Raw genomic sequence first — 23,956 nt, 5'->3', positions numbered from 1 at the left:
AAATGTAGCTTCTTATTTTTCTTTTTTAATCAGTCCAGATAATTTTTCACACTCTTCCAGCTGCTCGCTTGGTTGTCATTCAACAATGCTGGGTGGCCTAAAGATGAGTGCTCTTGGCTTACAGTAAGATATGTTTGGCAAATAGCAAAGAAGATTAAAAAAAAAAAAACGAGCAGAGACAGATGAGCTTAACACAGTGTTCTTGGCCTCAGAACATCTATGGGCTACCTTCACAGACCCCTAATGTTCTTGGGATTTGTATTTTCTTTGGCAAAAACAACAGACTAGAGAAAGACAGGCAGAGGCAGGTGTGTGAAGCTGTAGCTGCATACTCTTGGCATTAGGATATTACTGGTGAATACGACAAGGCCGGCCAAAGACGACAGCCATCAGTTTTAGATGATCTCTGGCAAATACTACAGACCAGTGAAAGACAGAGACAGGTGAGGCAGGTTTAGCGCTCTTGGCTTCTGAACATCTTTGGCAAATCTCAGAGCAGAGTAAGTGACAATGGCAGCTGCACAGGGAGAATCTATTAGGATTTGCATCGAGCTGTGATTTCTGCAGCTACAGTACAACTCTTACAATGTCTAACTCATGATGTGCTACGTTTTCATGAGTTTCAACAGTTGATACATTTTATTTTTCTCATATGGCTATCACTACTCCCCCTTGTTTAGATTAGTATTTGAGTTTAAATATACACTTCTTCTCAGCCTGTAGTTAAGCAGGAGCTTTAGACCTTATCTACTGTGCAAACAGTAATATTACTAAAGCCAACAAAGTAAGAAGGTGGGGATATATGAAAAAAAATAAAGCCATTTAAGCTACTGATATCATGAGCCTCAGGGGTTTATAGTAATTTTTTGAACAGGAAACAAAGCACCCTGAACATTTGGATTTGACCTGGAGATGCTCTCTGTCCTCATTTTTTCGTGTGATGTCTCTACAGTGTACTTTGAGATAAAGTTACAAAATGCCAAAAAGAAAAAGAAATGCACGTCTTACAACACAGCAGCATGTGCCACACGACTGTGACAGGAGATTTTATTCATGTCTGAGTGAAAATACAGCGCTCAGACCTACTGTCATCAAACCGGGAACATCTTCAAGAGCTCTTAATTTGCTTTCCTCTGTGAATAATTTTTAGTTCTTTGCTCCTTTAGAGAGAGTTGACTTTGTTCTGAAACATTTCACAAAAACATGCCATCTCAATTCCAAATGTAATTATCTCTCTCCTTCAAAGCCAGACTCATTCAAACACGGTGTTCTTGACACATACCGGCCAGTTCAAAGTAAGCCTGCCATCCATACTGGGTTACATTTTAATGTGTAAGCTAAAAACAGGCAATGCATCATTTTATTAAAGTGTCAGTGTTGCCTACAAACAGGTAACGGATACATACCTCCCACAAATCAAATGAACAATTATACAACTCCTGCTGTCTTATGTTTCTGATATGATAGAACGCCATTAGCTCGTAGTTAGCTAAGTATGTGTGCACACAGTTTCAGACTGTATTGTGGGGATCATTATATTGTAAACAACATATACATAATTGAGCAGCTGTGTAAGCATTATGTTCATGAATTTATGCCTTCATTTATATGTATTCATCTGAAATGAATACATTGAATTTCATGTTAGAAATGGCCTGTAGCTATTTTTAGACTATACATCACTACTTATACATAAATGATTCAGAACCATAAGACTATAGAAACTGACATGACTTGTCCCTGTGCACATGTGCGTCTGCATTTGCTGTGCACAAGCATGAGCGTATACAGTGATTGTGTCGTTTCTTTTCAGAGAACACAACATAAACAGATTGAAAACGTATACCCCAACCCTACGTAAACTTCCCTCACCCAACCCTTTGCCTGTGCACAGGCCAACTTCCAGGCCCAAAATAACTCAAGCAGCTGCTTGAGTTTTATTTTATGTGAGATCTTTGCATGTATGTGTGCTTGCCTGTGTGTGGCTCCGTCTGCCTGCTTTGTATCCATGTGTTTCTAAGTAGTACATGCAAAGGCATGCTATACCTTCTGGACAAAGCAATATGTCCACTGTTCTCGGTGAATGGAGAGTAAATTCATGTTTGCAAAAGATGCAGAATGTCCAGATGAGCTAAACATTCTGACTGATATGTGGCTGTGTGTGTGGATGGGGATCAGTAAATCAGTGTCACTGTGGCAAACAGCAATCCAGCGCTACCATACACACATGAGATCTAAAGCCTGATTGTGTTTATCTGTGATTTATTACTGCCCATTCTTGTGGGTTTCTGCATGGATGCATAAAATCCCACTTTAAAAATTTATGTCATGACTCTATAATTTAGAATACCAATCTCAGTAACAAAGAAAAGGCTTGTCAAACACCATAATTATCCTGCTTGAGGGCCTTTCAACAGTTGAAGATCTCCACACTGATAAAAGAAGAAGTGGAACCAATTAATGCAGCTCAGCACAAAAGCTGCTACAGAACCTTTCTTCTGTGCGTCATCATTTGTTTATTCAAACAGTGCATTCTTTTGCTGTGTACTTTGGTACGTTGATGACTACATCAGGTTAACCGTGTTTCAGTTTGCACCCTATAACACCCACTGATACATCAGGACCTTGAGTCTGTGCCATTACTAGTGAAAAATACTCAAACACACACACATGCACACGGGCTCATTAAATAGTCAAATGGGCTTCGAAAAGACTTTACTGCAGGGAATAAAGCATTTAGCCAGACACTGGCAGTCCAAGTGCATAACAGTGAAACACAAAGGTGGTTTTGTTAAAGCGTAGGATAACTGGATGAAATGAACACTTTAATACTTTGGTGTACCTCTATAGAGAATAATTATAATGCCTAAGAGGCTAATTTAAGTGAAGAAACTTTGTGTTTGCATTGTGCTAGTGGGACTGCTTCAGGACAAACCCGTCAGCAAGGAGGAAATGTCGTTGTGCTTTTGTAGTTCCTCAAACTTAACTTATTCTCAAGGCTTTCACTTCTACCTTGCTTTCAAACCTAATTTTCATTTTTATTCTTCAAGTCCATCACCAACTTCCATTTCTCAGTCTCCATTAGCTTCTTTTTCCATTTTCCCTTTTTTAACATCTCTTCTTTCACTTCTTTCTTGATTTCATGCACCTACCCTCTGGCATCTTTTAGCAGAAAACACATCTCTGCTCATAACCTGTTCCTCCAACCACTCTCACATCTTTCAGTCTGACTGGTTCTTTAGGTCCTTTAAGTCTAACTGTTCCACTGGTGTTAATCTGTTCGTGCTTGAATGAAAAAGTAAAGAAATAAGGCTGCAACAATTAGTCAATACCAAGAAAACAACTTCAATAGTGTCAGTCGTTTTGAATACAAAAACAGCAACTTTTCTGTTCTAATATTCTGTTTCTATTCTTCATATAAAATGGTGAATGTTCAAAAATGTTTTCCACAAACACTTAAAGGATATCACTTTGGCTGCAGGGAAGTCTTGATGGACATTTTTCATTACTTTTTTCTCCCACAATTCATAGATTAAACGATTAATCAAGAAAAGTATTTGTAGATTGATCGCTAATCCAAATAATATTTAGTTGCAGGCCCAGAAATTCAGTGGAACGTGCCAAATCCTAAACAACCATCTTTCTGCAAATGAATTTGCATGTGTTCATGTGTGGTATGTGTGTTTGTGGTATGCGTGTGTGTAAGAGAGGTATGTTGTGGACATATGTGCCCCACATGTGTCTGCGATTTCCCCAACAGTAAAACAGTACGTCTAGCTAACAAGATATTGGTTGTTTTTATTGGTCTCATCAAATGGAATTCAGATTGACACTGAAGATAAGAATGGAAAAATGGTTCATTGAAAAAAGAAATTCCCAGAAACTCGCTTGCATTTTTTCCACAGCTGTGTGCAAGTAATCACAGTAAAATTTTATGGAGATATATGAATCTAAACACGGACCAGTGATGTTTTAACATTCTCGCCTTGTGCCATTAAGCAGGGTGATCCATGGTTTGCAGATGTCAACCAAGCTGATCAGAAATTGTGGGCCTCGGACAATTCATCTCCATCGGTGTTTATGTGTCTCTCTTTCATCTGTTCGCCATGCTGTTACTGCCATTTGTCTCCCTCAATTTATTTTCAGCTTTTTCCAGCCTTCCTTCTTTCCTGCTTCTGCTGCTATCAGTTTGCCTGCCTCTTTTTCTGAGCAGCAGAACTGCAAAAACACTGGCTCTGTATAACAGAACGCTATCGAGGGTCCAAAGGTTGAAGGTTGTGAATCAAAAGTTTGTGTTCTGAGAGCTATCATTAACATCACAATACTCCATTGTATTAACTATCTGACACTGGTGATACTTTGAAAGCCTGCACAGTTTCACACCCATGGTCACACTGTGATAAGGCAACACACTTACAACCATGTAATTCAATTTACACACCATACTGGAAGACATTTGCAGCTTTATATACAGAAATGTAAACTGCAAAGAAAATCCTTTAAAAAATAAAAACACAAACTTAATGTAAAACTATGTCCATATCAGATCCATGGTTAATAAAGGAAGTGTTCATGGATCAAAGAAACAGACCAAACAACCTTTCAAGTATTTGAAGTCTGCCTGTAAGTCTAAACCTCACATAATCTGAATAGTTTTGGAAAACGCTGCAGGGAAACCAGCTGATAGGGCGACTGCCAACACGTACACGGAAAATCTGAAGCAAAAGTTTGTAAAGAGAATGAGAGAATATCAAAGATATCTTTAATATCCTGCTCGCCAAAGTGTTTTTTTACATAATGGACAGATTTCTTGTTCATTTGAACCGTTACAGCTGGCATAACTTTGTCTTCCGATCAGTTAAGAATGAACAGCAGAAAACTTCCACTGATCTTCTGCCACCTGTAGTTTCAGTGCTGCTTACTTTACCTTTGTGCCACAGAAGCAAAGGAAGCATAACAGACAGTTAAAGTAAAGATGCTGTGTGATGATTGCCCTGGTAACCATGGCATTTGAATTCATGCACTTACAGTTAATAAATCCCAGTTCTGTTGCCGCTTTTTACTGGACGGAGAGGTGGGTCAGTGCCAGCATAATTTGGCCCTCCTTACATTTGCCATCCTTGAAAATAACTGTAGCCAGCACAAATTTAACTACATGTCAGTTTAAAATCGTCTTTAAGAGACAACTTTACAACTTTTCCATCTCTGTCCTTCATACATCTGCTGCCCGTCTCTTCTTCACATCACCCCTTTATTTGGAAACAGAATAACAACCTGTCTTCTTTTTAAAATACGCACATACAGGCGCCACATGTATTGTTAACATTTCTGTGTCTTCTTGCTGTTCTCATTCCTTTTGCTATCTGACCCAGTGACAACCCCAATCAAAAGGCAGGCAAAAAAGAAACATGAAAGGAGAAGTGAGTGATACCTATAAAAACTAACAGAAACAAAGGACCAGATTGGTTCTTTCCATTATGCATGTAAACCCATTAAAGCCCAGATGTTGACCTATGTGTGACACGCTTTGGATATACAGTATGTCCATCAGAGTGCCAGTGAATGCCAGGCAGCAAACGGAAAGAAATCCTGAATGTCAGATTTTACTTTCCATTTATGATAGGAATTAAGATCTGGGCCCTAAAATATCCTAGTAAAGTGAAATTTGGAGCTCAAGCTGATCCCTACAGAGACGGCCTGGTCACAGTAATATAATAATGCTAATAATGAAACAAGCTGGTTTTGTCTTTCCATTGAGGCCTGAAATAAAGTGATGCAGAACAGATAATCCTTGTAACTGTTCTCCAAAATAAGCACACAAGTACATGACATTTGTTTGGTTACACTGACACTTTGCAGCTATTTTGGTGCTTAATGAACTAATGCGAAAGCAATTTCTGTGACGGCTACAGTTCTGTTCATTACAGCAGCAGAAACAGTGACTCAGAAAGAACTGCTAACGAAGAGCTGGACATCCTATTTGCTTTTGAAAAAAGAGGACCCTAAATCTGACTGTTAACCAAGATTATGTGCTGGACCTTTTCTCAGCTATAGCTGCAGTAGAGTGCAAATATTCTTTGGACAGAGAATGGCTAGCTGTTAACATGTGTTTTCATACTAACTGACTGTCTTCTGGGTAATCTATACAAAAAAAATCATAAAAATCAGCCAGCAAAAGACCTATTGGGATGTTTTATGAATTTGCAGAGACAGGTTGGGTTATGTATTTCAAACAGCTGAAAGGTTAGAGTCAAATGACTGCTACCGTTTCCTGCAAAAACAATTTAAGTTTCAGTAGCTCCATATTTCCACGTCATTGTCAAGTGTCAAGTGTTATTCTAAGACCTGTTTCCCTCATCATAAAAAAGCACCCGATCGTTGAGGTCTTTGACTCACACACAGAAAGCCTCACACTGACCTTGAGCTGCAAAAAGCCTTGAGATGTTACAGTAAGTGTTCTCGCCCACTTTACCAAAAGAAAACATCTTCAGTCTGTCATCATTTGGACACAAATTAGAGGACACGCTCAGTTAGGCTCAAATGAGGGGAGGGGTGAAGGAGATGAAACGTCACTGAGTGAGGACGGAATGTGAAATCCAGACAGACACGGGCAGATGTAGAGACAGCAAAACAGAAGAAATTTCCATTTTCCTCTCTGTGTGTTGATCGCTATAATTCTGCTATTTCAGCATTGTCATTATCTTGAATCCAAAAGTGTATGAGCCCTGAACATCTCACGGTGCTAAAACAAAAACACACACAGGGCTACAAGGGCTGCCAAAGAAAAAAACAGACAATTCAAACCACATGAGAACCAATATGAAGCCACACTCACACACACAGACACACACTGTAGCAGAAATGCTTGAGATAAATCAGCTTCGGTGTTCAGGATTCCACCACATAGTGAGGAGTGGGCGGTCCACATGTGTGATGCTCTTGCTGTGATTTTAGCTATTCCTCGTTCCTTCAGGGAACAGGAGATCAGGCAGAACTAATGGTGTTGATGTGATTAACTCCTACAACAACAGTGAACATCTGCTTGGATGCGGGATGTCAGGGTTGAAAGGGGAAGCATGGACTTTAAATCTGATGCAAAAATGTGTTGTTTTGGGAGGATTTGACGGGGAATGTATGGATCTGGGAATGTATGGATCTTGTGTTGTCGTGGAAATGAATGGTTACCCGTTCATGTTCACACACTAAATCACTCTAAAGCGATGTAACTTGGGTCTCATTGCTTACTTCTGCAGAGTGAGGCTGAGGTTTCCTGCACAGCTCTTGATTTTGTTCTGGGCCTCCAGGTGGTTCATGCCCTCCGTGGCAATGCCGTCAATGGACAGAACCAAGTCTCCAACAGCAATGCCACCTTTAACTGCCTTTCCACCATCTGTCAGCTGCGAAAACACAAAAACCACAAAGAGCTTAAATCATCTACATCAACAGTCAGTGTTATTAAGGAGGGCGGGTCAAGGTGACCCTGTATTTATCAGAGGATTTATGGGTTCATTCTATTAAGTATTTAAGGAAAGTTAATGAAAGACCAGGTTCTGAACCACATGATAGAGGTTCTACTAGATGTTCACTGTTGTGTGTCTAACAGCAGGCGCCTTGATGTTTGAGTTACCTTTGTTTGTTCTTAATGGAGTGTTGTCATACTGGGCTTACAGCTTGTTGGCGAAAAGTTGAAAAATTCAAAAGCCGCATCTAATTTTTCTATTACTGTTTATCATGGAGCCATTTCTTCTTTGTTGTATAATGAAAATCAAGTCAAAGAAAATAAATTTGCTTTAACAATATAGACAAATTGAAGGTGTTTAAGAAAGCTAAATGCCCAAACACAACATGTTAAGCATATTTAAGTGCATAAATCTTTCATATTAAATTAAATATTAGACCAATAATAAACTGAGGACTGGATTTTTAATAAAAATTTTGACTTCCATATGCCAGCAACGTAGCATAATGAAGTCAACGTTTAGCAAACTGATACTGCACGACATCATTTACAGTATACAGCTAAACTTTGACAGCAGCAACAGCAGCAGTAAAACCTGTAAAGCTGGTGTTTGTGAAAAAAAGACGCTCATTTTGACACCTTAACTGTTACTATACAATAAAGATCAAGTAAAGTGAATTTACTCCCAGTAAAAAGCAATTATGTCATTATTCACCATCCAAAATGTTGTTTAAAAGGTGACAAATAGATAATGGGATGCTACAAGGTGTAGACACATACCACTTTTACGGGCTTTGAGGAAACGGTAATTACAAACCAGACAGCTCTTAGCTTACACGCATCACAAAATACATGTACATTTCTCTTGTCTCTGGATTTCAGAGTCTTCTGCAATTTTTGAGATGTGCTTTAAATATTTAAACAAAGTTTAATTGCTGCACTTCCACTCTGGAGGAAGTTGGTTAATGTGAAACAGATTCGACAAAAAAAAAAAAAAAAAGACTTATGCTGAGCTCATGCTGGTTGGTATTAAATACAGGCCGTGCTGTTACACATCTCAAACGTATATACAGATGCTACACTTTATCAACCTCGACACTAAGGCTGATTATAGATTCATAATTACGTAAGGAACAACTGTAACATTTTCCACACCCCATAACTGGTGTTGTTGTCCATTAAATAGTGAGGAATGCTGACATATTTTGTAAACAACTGTTTGAAGACAGTTGCTAGGCAACTAAACATTTAACAGGCAAACAAATGGGCTTGACTCCACACGAAAATAAGATCAGATTAGACTAAATGTCTACTTTTGTGCTTCCTATTTTTGTGCATTACATACAAAGTTGAATTTAGATCTGTTTCCCGTTTGGTAAAATATGTGTTATCTCGGTAGCTGTATACTGTACTGATGTGTAAAAACAGACGTGTACCAGAGACTTAAATGCATTTTCTTGCCAAAGATTGAAAATCTGATTTTATTTTGTGCAAAAAATTTCAGTTTCTGTTTAACATGCAAGTGTATTGAGATGTGTTAATAGGGATTTTTGTTACTGTTTTAATCTGTCACCACCACAAACAAGGCAACACACTGTGTAAGTATGTGTCATGTATGACAGAGCTCCTCTTATCAGCAGGCTGAGGGAGCGCAGTGACAGATGTGGAAATGTGCGTAGGATGCATCTCTTGTCTTTTAACCATGACGCAAAAGCATTTTATAACAGCCAGACATAAAGGTATCTTCAAAAAGGCTCAGCTCATAATTTACATAGCCATTGTTGACAGAATTGTGAGTAAAATAAAAAAAGCTAGTAAATAGTGTTCGTGTGTTTGCTGTTAATACAACAGGACTGAGATATCATTAGTGTCCTCAGAGCAGAAACAACTCGCCACTTCAGTTGTGACCATTCTTGGTCACACAGAGGGTTCAAGTGTGTCCAAAGGGGAGTGAGGTCATTTGTTTCTTTTGACACCATGGAAAAAAGGACCACTTTACTGAAGACACACACACACACACGTTTGTGGTCGTTCTTGTAATAAAGTGCCTCTTACACTTAGTGACAAGTGTACCTTTCAGACCAGGTTCTTCAGAATATGTGTCTGCTGAATATATAACAACAGTCAAGGATGAGAGAGTGTAATGTGGGTTTAGACATCTTTTGGTCTGTTTCCTTTGTCTCTATCTTTGTCTCACATTCACACACATGCACACACATGCACACACGTACACACACACTGACAGGCACAGGCAGGGCTAATAAAAGAGGCTCTGCACCCGGATTAGTGTTAAGGCTCTGCGGCCCCAACCTTTTATAGTCATATTAGCCCAACACACGCAACATCACTCACCACCACTCTCAAGCATATAGAGCACGCAGAAGAGGGTAATGAAGGATCGACATAACATTGATTAAAATTGTGTGGATGGAAAGGAAGGCAGAAAGCGAGCGAAGGGGGGAAAAAAGTTATTTGGTACAAAGAATCTGTGGGCTTTTCATTCATTTTGACCCATTTCCAAGGGTGTGTTAACACCAACCACTGAGCACTGTTATGGACCAAATGCTTACCACAAAATGTTCAATTATATGTTTTCCCCAATTAGTGCTTGGTTCCTGCCCCCTACCCACACAAATGCTACTTCTCCCTCTCCACATACATGTACACCAACTTACAAAGCACTGCTCTGTTTTCCTCTCCATGAAAGCATCCTGCAGCCGTACAAGTGAGTTCTAATGATGTAGAACAGTATGTCACACATACAGTGAAGAATAACATTTTTAATTGCTGTCGTAAGTACTTAACTGTCTCAACTCCATGTGTCTGAAGCAAGTGACGGTTTCCAAAAGCAAACATTTGTTTTAAATCACTAAGACGAAAAAAAATTGGAGCGCAAAGTAGTTTCAATTTTCATATAAAAGAGTTTGCAACAAATCATTGAGGAAATAAGAAACAGAAATTTAAATAATCTGTCTATGCAACATGCCAAGCACTTCTAGCTTCCCATGGTATTTGATTTATGGCTCTGTTGCTTGGTTATGACAGAAAGCAACAGTTTTAACCATTGCACACATCTCCACTACAAGCAATATACAGAACACATATTCAAGCAGCATGTATACAGAGACATCACGAGAAGCAATATTTTGGTATCAAGTCGATGCCAAAATTTTGAAAACATGACAGGACACTACTTTCCTATGGTACCAAACAGTAGCTATTGGAGACATGTGCAGCAACTGGTTTGATGCAACAAAAAGGGGAAAGAAAAAAAAACAATTAATGCGCAGTTGTGGATAGGGACATTTCACATTTTTGGGGATGATCAGAGACAAGACATCCAAAATCCAGAAGGCTAATGATGTCAGAGAGCATTTAAACAAATGGAAGACACATCTCAGACTTATCTAGGTGCCTTTCAGACAGAAATGCAGATGTTTAAGGTGAAAGAGTTTCAGTTATTACTGAAAATTGTACTGTGAATTGTCACAGCTGCATCTGTGGTAGCAATGCTCCACACAAAAGCCTAACATTATCATACTGTTTGGGCTAATGTAGTGATCGTTCGTAACATGAGCCAAGTGCTGCTCAGCGTTAGTTGGCTGATGTCCTTCCTATTAGTTTGTCAAAATATCTGACTGTGTGGTTGTAAATGGTTGATCAAAAACTTCCAAGATTGCTTGCCGTGTTTGTGCAGGATGTGACATGACACCGTACCATCAACAGTAGGACTTGTGTTGAACATATTTTTATGCATCATGTCAAGTACCATCTGTGATAAGCCTGAAAGTCTTAAACTGTGGAGTAGGAAGAAGTCAAATCTGGTGAGTAGTGTGAATTGGGAGGAATGTTTGCGTTGTTGTGGCTGAAAAACCTACTTGTAACCGATGCGCTGTGACTGGACGAACCCACATGCCACTTTGCCGCCATTAATTAAATTTGCACCAAATTTCTTTCTGTAACACCTCAGATGCCATACAAGAACTCTGCCTTGAGAGCACAACCAGGGGTATCAATGCCCGGTGTAAATCTATGCGAATGTTGAAGAAAACAATGACCATGCCCCTGGTGCTTTCCTGAACTTCCACTGTGATTACTGTCGATTCTTCTCTTGGTGGTAGCTGCAGACCCAGATCTCATCGCCAGTGATGATCCTGCACATGAAGTTTCGCTCATCCAGGGCTGCCGACTAACACAGAATGTGATGCTTTCTTCTCTGTTTCAGTTTGCAATCCAAAAAGAGATTGCAATGGCACACCTGCTAGTGGTCACGAAAATGTTTGTGACATAGGTTCCCCTGTTGGTTGCGTGGTGTCACGTGAAATCGTGAGTCATAACAGTTACTGCTTGTAAAGTGCACAGTCCTGAAACTTTTGATCAACCCTCATACAAGCACTGCATACTCCATAAGCCACCATGAATAAAGTGTGCAGTGCTTTTTTTTTTTTATAAGAGTTTACTTTGAAACAGATTTGACTATTTTTGCCATCAAATTTGATAATTGTGGAAATTCACTGGTACTGTATTGGTAAATGCACTAAAAAAAAATCACCAATACTTAACTAAATGTGCCAGCTTATACTGTAAATGCATGTCTCTGCTGTTGATTTTAACATCCCTGATTTTCAGCATACATCCTTCAGTAAAATTCTGCTGCCTTATTATATATTCATACAGAAGCGAAAGGGTCACTTGTATTGTCACTTATACAAAAGAATGAGAAACAGACATGCACTATATCAAAGCTTGCACAGATGAACTTGCCATTATGCTTCCAGCCATGTCAGATTTCAACACATATGCTGTCTGATTTAAGTGCTTTGGAAAAAAAAAAACACAAAAATGTTTTCAACACATAGCAATAAAGGCTTTCCAGTGCTGCAGCATTGTCTGGTTTGAAAATACACTGACCGGTTTGAGTACTTTGAACAATGCCTGCTTTCAGCACAAGGAGGGACAGAGATGACAGGCAGATGGTTCACATCACACTAGGACTGACACACTGAGAGCTGGAGACACAAATACCTTGTAACTTAAACATACACAAAAGTTGCTTCCATATGTGAACCTTCAGAAATATTTATTTCACTTTAAACTTGCTGCTTCAGGACTGAATGTGAGGTTATTTTTTTAGCATGATATTCATGACAGGAAGTGGTGCTTTACTGTATATTTGAATAATACAGGAACTGTAAATTGCAGCAAAGATTCTGCAAAACTCTTTGTAAAAAGGTTTTGTTTTTCGATAAAATGCTTTCTTCAGTGCTTACTGTTTATTGTCTGACTCCTCATTTATAACCAAAGCAGGGACATTAAATGAAATATGTGCAGGGAATTGGCAGCTACAGCGATCCGATCTCTTAGCAACAAAGAAAACAGCAAAACAGCAACGAAAAAGTTAGTTGAAGAAGCACAAACAGTTTGAAGGATAGCCAGACAGAGTGACAGAAATACAAGAATGAGTGAGATTTATGATAAAGAAATAGAAAGAAGTTAGATTAAGAAAGTGCATGAGACAGAAGCAGGGACAAACTGCATCATTTCAGCCCACTTGGACAGATCCATCAGCAACACATAGTAAACTGTGAGACAACGTTTCATTCACAATTTATGGCCCTGAATGAAGTAAATCAAACAGTTGTGTCAACAGAATCATGGAAATATATGAAATGGGATCTCGTGTTCATCTGACAAAATCCACTGCTTTTTTCAGCTGCTGAAATCAATGCAGTTGGCTTCCAGCGTTTGGCCGCAGTCTGCTGCTGGCAGACTGATTGATGGAGGTTACAAGTCGAGCTTTTAAAAATTATGATCACCCAAAAGAATCTAAAGCTGATTGCGTTAGTAAAGTGAAGAAACATAAACCTTACTACACGCTAGTCGTATATCAACACAAAACTCTGGAAATGAATTTAGAGTACATGAAACATATAGTATACAGCAGTATAAGACAAAGAATAGAGTATAATAGATCGTCTGGAGATCATATCCTTAATAGAAAAGGCAATGCTCTTACTGCCAGTGAGAATCAACATCCAGTAATGTTATACAGCAAGATTTACAGGGCCTTATCATACCAACAGAGCTCTCTAAATGATTAAGCATGCCTGTAACAGTATACAGTGTGTTTGCACATGTGCATATGTATCAAGCACATGTCGCTATGTTGGCATTGCCACACAGTTTCAATACAATTAAAATATTTGGACACAACAGTTTCATTGCCTAAAGCTCTTCTGCACCACTATATAATAATAACGGCTTGACCTGTATGTTAATGCTGGAGACCCTAACAAGAAAATACTCTATTGGATAGCTAGCTCTTTGTGGCAACAGCTGCCAAAGCCACAGAAACACTGTACACATTAAACATAAAGCTTCGGATGTGAGATTTAAAATCTGACCAAGAAATTTGCCACGCTAACAAGCAACCTCATCATTCAAGCAAAAATCTAATCTGCTACAAAGTGAATCTGGTTGATATTTTTCTGATCTAGTTTCACTAGCAATTAGCAATTTTCTTAATCCATGAATGAGATAAAAACATGTTTAAATTCTGTGTTACTCACTAAAACATAATGTATAGTTGCTTGAAGCATAAGTGGTAAATGCACTTTCTTCTAAATGAAAATAATTGCAGAACTGATTTCTTTTGGTTCAATATGGAGCTCCTCAGCACTTTACTGCCATCTGTAGATCTGTGAAATTGCATGGCACAATTGGTTTCCAAGTGAGTATGTGAAAGAAAAAACACAGCAGGTACACTTTCACATCAAAGTCGCCCCATAAAGCTAGTAAGGGTCAGAAACTCCACAGGGTATTTTTTACTACAAGTAGGGGGAAATAACATCCTCTATCTGTGTAAATAGTAGTAGACATGGCAGGTCAAGAAAGACCTGTAGTTACCAGAAAAATAAACACCCTGACACTCTGACACAATATACCTGCTGGAAAACATTAAACATGTCATATTTATGAGTTTCGTGGTATATAGAGAAGGACATTTACATGGAATGAATGGTTCTAGGTGTAACACAGGGCTGAACAAACAAGAACACACAACCAGGGGTATGAAATCCCACATGACAACTGCACTTAGCTCAACAAGAAGCGAACAAGCCAGCTTTCATAGCCAGACTCAATGATGTGACCGTCGTGGTGCCGAGGCCATTGATAGAGCCAGTGGAAACACACATGAACACTAGAATCCACATGAACGCACAGTAGGTTACCTGTGCAGCATCAGTGACACTCACTTAGAAAGAATCTAATTGCACCAAAAATCTGTTTATAATGTGTTTCTTGCCGACATCTGAAAGCAGTAACCTGGGCAAAAACATTAAAATGTGTTGGAGAACAATTATTTTTATGTGGGCTAAAGAAACAGATGTGAGATCTATTTCTTGGTATGCTTTCAATCAAGTTGGTTTGCAGCTCTGAGGGTGAGAAATTCATTCAGAAGTAGAGACTGCTTGAACGTTTAGTCAGGACAAAGTATCCAGGGTGTCTGGTTCAACAATGCAATTGCATATTTATAGAGGAAGCATCACTGGAAACAATAGTGAGGGCTATAAAAGAAGCAATACAAGAGGTGAACCTTGCTGAGGTAAGCCTTTTCTAAGAGAGGAACATATCTGATCAAGACATAAAATGACTGAAGTAATTTTCAGACTTCTTGCGAGCTCCATGTAAATCTATGTCAGGTAAAACTTCAGGATCTTTGTTTCCTGCACAACATTCAAACAAAACCTAAAGTGCACGTACTGAAAGTTCAATAAAGAACAACAGTTACCGTTTCCATTGTTCATAATAATAGTTGACTGAATTATATAATTGTCACCCAGCTGGATCATAGTTGCTCATGAATAAACATGATCCAGCCAGTCGGCCAGCATCCTGAGAGGAAGGCAGATTAGACATGGCAGGAATAGCAACTACTGTGGAAAATACATTATAGCAGCATTGAACAATAGATTATTCTCGTCTCTTCATGGTGAATTCACTGCAGCGTGTTCGGACCTGGCTGTGCTGTCTCGCCAGCGTTATTAAAATTCTTTTGCCTGAAATAATTCCACTAAACCAGACGTATTTAAATACCATCACCGAGAGATAAACTGTGCTAGTACATAGTCTTTTCCCCATTTTTTCTCTTTATATATTTTGGTATGGCTATATCATTTTGAAGCTATAGACTCTAAATGACTGGATGAAATATAAGCTGAGGTCACGGTCTAACAGCCTCTTCAGTGCTGTAAATTTCATATATGATCACTCTGCAAAACAGCAGAACAAATACATGTGAAAAAAAATGATACTGCTGAAAGTATCAGATGCAATTTCCATTTGAAAACATCTCCTGTATTGGGATGTGGGACACTGATATGGGTCTTACAGTGGATTAGTCGGTCCATTACCAGTGAAGACAGAATTCTTTTGGTGGAATCAACAGTAAGAAACTATAACGACAATATATTAAAAGTAGCAACTTAAGAAAGCCATGATATCTGAATGCCAAATATTGAACCGCAATGTCATATTACCAAAAATTTTCAGGAGTGCAAGAATAATTCTGGCATGGCTGTGAATACAGAAAAGTCAAATCTGTTACAGGGTCCAAATACAACATGCCCCAACGTGCACCAAAACACACACACAGGCACTGACAGACTGATTTGTCAGAGAGGAAATAATAAATTGTTGATTCTGGCTCTGAGACTATTTTACTAAGATGGAAAGATAGTCAAAAGGGAAACACTCAAGACTTGTTTGATTAAGGCAGATACACATGTTATTAAATCACATAAAGGAACTGTCAACTGGCTCTGATAGTTTGGTATGAAAGGTTACAGCTCAAAGGCTGCAGCATCACAGGTTTAAGACTTCGCCAGTCATGTGATGGAGTAGAAGAGTAAATACTGTCGGAGGAAGAAGCAAAGGCAGCGAGAGGAAGGGAGGAAGAAAGACAGAGCGGAAAGGCACCAGCTATGTATAGAACAGTCTTTGAAATAGACCCATTACTCTGGTCAGTTGTTATCATCGGCTGTTGAAAAGCATCTCTGGGGAAGCAGGAGGCAGCCGAGGCAGTTCTAGGAACAGCATTCTTCCATGAAAGAGTTTTATTATAGATTAGCTGTTTATTCATTTCACTGTCGTCACTCTATAGCTTTATCTACCGACTGATCAAAACTCTGTGTACAAAGATTTCTTTATGGAGCTCCAGAGAAAGGAATGACCTGAAATGTGTTATTATACATGGACAAAGCACAGAACAATATTTCTTACCTAAACTATCACAACATTCCAAAATAGGTATTTAAAGTAAGTATCACTGCTGTATAAGCATTCAGATACCTGATGCTAACCACAATAAACAACTGAATCAAATGAATTGATTTTCTTTCACATAGGTGATGCATTCTACAGAGTATCATTTGCGCTTCCTGTTCAGTTTGCTCTTGTGTGTGCGCATGAGGATTGTCGTAGTAATATGCTGGAAAGAAAAAGACAAAAATTATGGTTTCAAACATGTCATGATGAAGGAAATGCAGGTTTGAGGATGTGCAATATATTTGAGAGTTAGACATGCATACAATTAGTTTGTTTACAACAAAAGAAACAAAAGTCGCTGCGCTTTATGTCAAATAACTATCCTTTAGTGTGTTTTTTTTTGATGTACCCAAAATGAAATCTAAGTAATACTCACCCTCGCCTTAGGACAGTTTAAAATAGGGGAACCAGCATGTCTCTTAAATGGGTGTGGTCATGGGAGCTGACCTGTGAGATGATGCATCTATTCTTAGAAGCTTAATGCATCTACTCCCCTGGGTTGCTTTCCCTTAAATTATTTTAGCAGTGGATCCTGTAAATGGGGCTTCCAGAAAGGTTTAAATATTGATTCACTGTGTCGTACTTTTCTCTGGGAATAGCACTGTAGGCAGGTGTTTTCTGTCTCCATACATGAAGGACCTCATTCCTGAAAAGATTCTGATCAATAAAATGAGTAAATTAATTTTTCAAGAAAGCGTTTTAATGGGTTTAGACGGAGTCCCCCCCCCCAGCGATTTCCCCGAAACAAATTTTGGCATGAAATGTAATGTTTGCTGCTCTAAAAGGCGAGTTAGTCTGAAACATTACAGCTTCCATTACTCTCTTTAAGCCTTTAAACAGTCACTCATCACTGACCAAAATACATTGTTCTGAATGAAATCCATTTTAGGTAAGAGCATCAGCATTCATGTTAGCCTAAATATAAATGAGACTGTTATTATCTAGCTGTGTGTTAAAGCATTAGTGTTTATGGAAAACCTGCTTAACTAATTCCGAATACATTCAGGGTGCTGCAGGGCATAAATATATATATTTGAGGAAACCTTAGCAACCCATCTTTTTACTAAAAACCTTTCCTCCATTTATTGGTTATGGCAAAAAGGGAAGACTTGATAAAATGTTTCACTGGCACTTGGAGAAGCAGCACCATCAGTCTTGGCCTCTTAAAAAACTGTTTTTCTACACCGTTGAAACAACCAAAAAAGGATGTGTTGACATTCTGCATGAACAGCAGTTAGTGGGCAGATAACCCAAGAACTACAGTGGTGGTTACAACTACTGGACCCCATGATGCAACACTGGCAATAACACCACTGGTACATTGAGTGCCATAAACGAAACACACTGTATATTCACATATGTAGAGAGCTTAGCAACTGCAGCTGTTAGGGTAACTGTGGTTTGGCAGTATAGCTGCATTCTCTAATAACCCCTACTCTGTGGTCTCTTCTCAGAACCAACTGTATGGTTAGACTGGCAGAGCGCAGCATGTTTGTGTGTTTCTATTGTGTGCTCAAGTGGGTGTGCGTTTTTCCATATAATGTGCGTATGTGTCGGTGATCGGCGGTCAGGAGCACTGCCCTTCATCATCATAAACTGGATTTAATAGGGTGGATAAGATTAGGGTTTGGTTTGATTCTCGTATTGAGAAAACTACATCTGTGAAGAGTGAGTCATGAGTTGCATAAGATCTAACAGCTAAGGCAAAGTGAAAGAGAGGTGCAGAGATGTAAAGAGAAACAGAGAGCGAAAACAAATACGAAGTTACGCACAAAGGTATGACAAGAATGAAGAGGACAGAGGCAGATCCAGACCAGGCGTAAACTAACCGTGACATCACCCGTTGGTTTCAACGCCAAGAAAATGAAGCCCGGATTTTGCTACTTCCCGGTCGCCGTTTTGGATTTTTTGGAGCCAGTGACGTAAAAAGCGTCATCAAACAGACTGGACCGGAGAGCAACTAGGGGCAGGATTGGCTGAGAACTCTCTTATCCCGCCCACGTTTTGCCGCAGAGGCTTCTGTTGCTGTCTATCAAGTATAGCCACGCCCCCTGGCTCCGCCAACTTTAACGATTTATTTAAAATTCAGTATTGATTTATTTTAAGATTGGCCACCTGATCTCTCATTTTGACCATGAAAACTAACGGGGAAAAAAATCCTGAGCTGTAGAAAATCAGTCTATCAAATTTTATTTTTTCCAAAAATGAACTGGGGTCTATGGAGAAAAAGCTTTTTGGAGCCAGCCCTAGCGGACGGCGTGATATTGCAAGTTTTTGACACTTCCGGGTTTGCTTCAATTCTGGAGCCAGATGCTACGTCCATTATATATACAGTCTATGATCCAGACAGATGACCTGTTGACTGACATCATAGGTTTGTGTAATTTAAACTGCCTGCCATCAGTTCTTCAAATTTAGACTCTCTATACTGTGTGTCTATGGTTTCACTGCATGTCTATACCACCCGACATGCAGCACATGCACCACCTACACTGCTCTGCCTCGTCTCTTCTTTTAGAGACTCAAAGTTAATAAATGAACCCACTCAACTTAGTATTTGCAAATCTCCTAAGAGACACTGCTATTGCAGGAGGTCAGACAATACTCTTTACTTTTTTAAATCTAAAAAGTTCTAAAAGCTTGAAAGAACAGAAATAAGCCCCAATAAACTGTAATAGGATACATTGTTTCAGATACTTTCTGCTTTTTTCCCCATGACAAGAGCAATAAAAGGACAGTTTGAGGACAAGACAGTGATTTGAAACATAAATCAGGTCTTTGAAACTGTAAAAACCACCTGGATAAGCAAGGCAGATGATGAGAAGGGTAGAATTTTACAAAGGCTTGTGAAGTCCATTGGCTGCAGTCTGTTTTTATTCTATTCATGTTCAACAATGCAACCTCTAAAGGAACATTGTTACACTTAAATAGAAGCACATTTTTTTTTATGTAGAAAAAATGAACATTTATCATATCAGCACCCAAAGCTTACATCAGTGCTTTACTCACACTCTTTCCAACATCTTGTAACCTCACACCATATAACTGCCATTATGATACAGCAGTAAAGGTCAGAGTTGACGGCTGAGACAATAATATTTTGCTTACTGTCAGCTTCTTTGTGAAAAAGAGAATCAACATCATGATTTCTTTCAATTCATCTTCCTTTTCTTTCATTAGAGCCCATCAACTTCCTTGGAAATGCTTTTTTGTTGCAATGCTGAATACTTTTCAGTGTGTTTATTCAGGTGCAACAGTTCACAATTACAAATTCACTTCATGCAAGATAACGTACAGAGTTGAACACGTTGTCGCTTTATCATTTTAGCCCCTCTTTTTCCTTCTATTTCTTGTCTGTCATTTTTTTTCTCTCAGTTTTACAAACAGGATTTTGAGTTCGTGCCTGCACTCCCAGACACAAACACACACACGCAAACACACATATGTGGTAAAAATTCACATGGCTTCAGTTAGTGGGAAAAGTATCACATCCAAAGTAATAACACAAACATGGCAACCCAAAACGGCCCCAAGAGGGATTGGCACAGGACCTGGCCAGCCATTAATCATCAGACTCATGTTGCCATTAGTGTGTACGCTGCCAGTTTTAGTGACTTCTGTGTGACTCTGTGCATGTGTGAATATACATACATGTGGGTGTAGTGAGTGTCTAAGCAGAACCAAACAGAAGCCTGAACAAACTTTGAAACTTATTATCACGTTTCAGGATCACAATAATGCTAAAATGTGTGTGTGTGTGTGTGTGTCTGTGTGTGTGTGTGTGTGTGTGTGTGTGTGTGTGTGTGTGTGTGTGTGTGTGTGTGTGTGTGTGTGTGTGTGTGTGTGTGTGTGTGTGTGTGTGTGTGTCTGTGTGTGTGAACTTTGTGCGAATGAGCAGCACACTGGCAGGATAATGAGAGGTAATGTTGGGAGTAGACACTGAAAAGTAAAGAAACCAAGGGACCATCAAGTTACTTTTTCAAGCACGGTGAGTGAAGAAAAGATTCTTGTGCCAGAACTTTGATTGCTGCAATTTCAATACAGACACTCAAAGTGAAGTGGAATGCAAAGAAAGCGAGAAAAGGTTTCCTGTGTGGTCAATACATGACAGATGGCATATGATTCAGTGCAGCTATCATGGGCGTGGTGGTGGGGGTTGAGTGTAGGGGACCAGAAAATTGAGGCAAGGTAGTGGAAAGATGGGGATGGTTGATGGGAGGAAGTATAGAAAACAGTCTTTTAAATCAATTAAAAGTCACATGGCACCACATGGAATGCTTTTCTATAGCTGCATTGAGATGAATGACTGTATGTGCATGTGTGTGGATTTAAAATCTGGGCTTTTATTGCATTGAACAGAATTAAAAGATGAGATTATTTGGAATGGATCTATTATCATGTGCTCCCATCTTTCAGCGTGAGTTCACATAGTGTGTTGTAGTCTTACCCTGGAGATGGTGAGAGGCATGTTGAAGTCCTTTCCTCCTTGCAGCCTGAAGCCCCAGGGGGCAGGGCCTGAGAGAGTGACGCTGTAGTTGCTGCTCATGGTCGCCTCGACGATGTTGACCGACAAATGACGATGCTGACAGCAGGAAAATATTTTGCAGATCAAGTGATAGTGATGATGTTACGAGCTTTCGATGATGGACAAGAATTTGGTCAGAAGTGCAGGGGCTCCTGGTAAGATGTTGTTCCAAGATCTGGAGGGAAGATATGAAAGAAAAGCATACATTACATTTGTTTTTGTTTGGTAATATAAGACAAAGGGAGCGACAGGAAAAAAAATTTAGTGATGTATGTTGAAATGAGGAACACAAAGGAAGGGAAGGGGGATCAAGAGCACAATACACAGAGAGGGTTTGAGAAGTAAAAAGATATATCATATATCAGCACTTATCAGTAGAGACATACATTGACAATGATTTTCATTTACACAGCCAGCTGCGCACTTGTAAGCAAGTGAAAATGCAAAAACACATGCAAAGTAGCACAATAATATTTTTATCTCATGAGAGCTGCAGTTCAGTAGCCTAAATCAGAACCCTCACCAGAAGATCTTTACATAGCCAACATTAATAGAATTGCTGCACATTTCCTATTATTTAGTGCTATTATTGTACAAAAGAAAAGGCTGTACCTCTTCAATGGAAATTCCAGAGAGGAAAATAAGTCCTTCAGTGGCAGGTAGACAGTGTAATCCCTAGTTTCCCCTGGACTATCCCCTTCCCAGCAAACACACTGTGTGTGTGAGAGAGTTAGAGAGGGATGCAATGCCCTTATATACTAGTTAATGACAGAGGGGAGGGGAAAGGTGGAGGAGGGAGGCGAGAGGACATACGGGTAGAGGTTAGGATGGGAGGAGAAGAGGGAGGAGAAAGAGAATGGGAGTCGCTGGTTGGGTGGAGTGAGTGGAACACAGGAGAGGAGGAGAAATCAAGGAGATAAGGGTGAGATTCGGGTATGGGAGGAGACAACACTCAGAAAAATATGAGGTGGGGGTAGGGGGGGGGGGATTAAGGAAAAGAGTGTGGGAGCATTGCACACAGAAAATGACAAGGGGAGGGAGAGGAGCAAAGGAGAGGGGACGGTTTATCTTTCATACGGATATTTTGGGAACATGGACTCAGTGCTGCAGCCTGCTTCATTTAAGGTGGAACCAGCCAGAACCAGATTGTGACCCAGGAACACATCCCAAAGGCTGCAATTAAAAGGTCTCTCAGAGGCCATTTGTTGGAGGATCAACTGTAGGAACATTGGATGCATGAGCTTAAAATCACCTGAACTCCTCGTTTATGGCTCCCCTTTCTAGGAGAAGTGCATTGTTAATTCAAACGAATTTTAAATGGGCTGTTTCTCCAACTTCTACTCTCACAGTTCCTTGCTCCAATTTAATTACTGCTTACTATAAAGTGTGTAACTCTACAATGTTTTCTCGTATGGGTTATGTCTCTGCCTTTCCCTCTTTTAAATTTGAAGGAACAAGCAATCAACCACTTAAACCACAACTGCTGCTATAATCTCAGTGTATTTTGGCAAAGAGACACAAACTTTGTTTAATAAACACATGCAGTCTAGTGCCTAAGTGCAGTACCCTCATTTCCACTTTGTTTATTTACTAGTCCCTCCATTATTTATGTCCAGACAGCTGGCAATTCTTCTCCTTCTGCACTGGATTTCCTCCATTCCTTTTCTGAGCCCAGACAGATCAATATTGACTTTATATTTACTGATATAGTAGTCACTCAATAAAACACTCATCCCATTTCTTTCTTGGCCCTGACCACACACACATATAGATCTTGCCAAGTCTTAGCCGGTCCTGCACTGTGTTCACTGCTCGGCTATACAGCAGCCTGATGAGTCTGTAGCTGAAAGACGAGAATGCGAAAATGCAGCAAATATCAAGGAAGATGTGGAGAGCTAAAGTTTGACAAAGATGCTGGCTACAAGCTTTGATGAGAAAAAGGTGGTGGGATGTGGACTGAAAACTATTTAAAATGGACAGAGAGAGAAAAAAAGTGCACCAAGATATCCAAAAAGGACACAAACACAACATCATGCAGCAAGCTGAATATACATATCAGCATGAGGTATATACAGTATGCAATTAAATGCACACAACAACAAACACACATAAACACAAGATGTGTAGCATTATAAAGGTAATGAACATTTCCACAGTGTATCTAACGCTGATAGTGCTTAATTCCAAAGCACAGCGAGGTTAAACAACAACAGAGCAAATCCTGGGTGGAGCAGAGACGGAAGAGTCATTAACCTTGTTTCCGCTGCAGACCTGAAGGGGTCTTGCTGGAGGTAGAGCTGACCGAAGTTTTACAGCAAATGTAATTACAAAAGGCACTGTTTCTACAAGGCTGTAGCACAGATGGTTGCTCATGCCCCTTGTAAAAAGGACTAAAAGCATCTTTATATGGGGAGATGACACGAGCAAACCTGGTTAGCCTTGTTGGAATCCATGGGACGCAACTTCTCTCAGACCTGTCTGCTTCTGGAGGAAGCAGGTCAAAGCAAACAGCTTCTGTTTATGTAATTTAATTCACTGCAGGCTGCTGATTATGTATATCGCATCCTGCAACAACAAAGCACAACAACAGTTACCATAACATCCTAACAAGCGTAAGGTCAGGGGTGTCCAAGGTAAACAGAGAA

General features: G+C 39.6%; 1 protein-coding gene across 4 annotated transcripts in view; it reads right to left on the bottom strand.

Moving 5' to 3' along the window:
• The window catches only part of pdlim5a (PDZ and LIM domain 5a), a 70,829-nt gene that overhangs the window by 42,144 nt on the left and 4,729 nt on the right, over nt 1–23,956 (bottom strand). For 2 of the 4 annotated variants that reach the window (XM_022211237.2, XM_022211238.2), the window contains exons 1-3: nt 21,924–22,186; nt 21,234–21,486; nt 7,246–7,397 (exon numbers count right to left, since the gene is read on the bottom strand). In XM_022211237.2, the coding sequence (XP_022066929.1) occupies nt 7,246–7,397; nt 21,234–21,332 (251 nt within the window). In that variant the 5' untranslated portion in view covers nt 21,333–21,486; nt 21,924–22,186. Of the gene's footprint in view, nt 1–7,245; nt 7,398–21,233; nt 21,487–21,923; nt 22,194–23,956 lie in introns of those variants that run through there. The other 2 variants (XM_051951154.1, XM_051951155.1) reach the window with 2 other exon arrangements.

Source organism: Acanthochromis polyacanthus, chromosome 7 (genome assembly GCF_021347895.1).
Source record: "Acanthochromis polyacanthus isolate Apoly-LR-REF ecotype Palm Island chromosome 7, KAUST_Apoly_ChrSc, whole genome shotgun sequence".
NCBI lineage: Eukaryota > Metazoa > Chordata > Actinopteri > Pomacentridae > Acanthochromis > Acanthochromis polyacanthus.
This window is presented reverse-complemented; position numbering and strand designations above follow the sequence as displayed.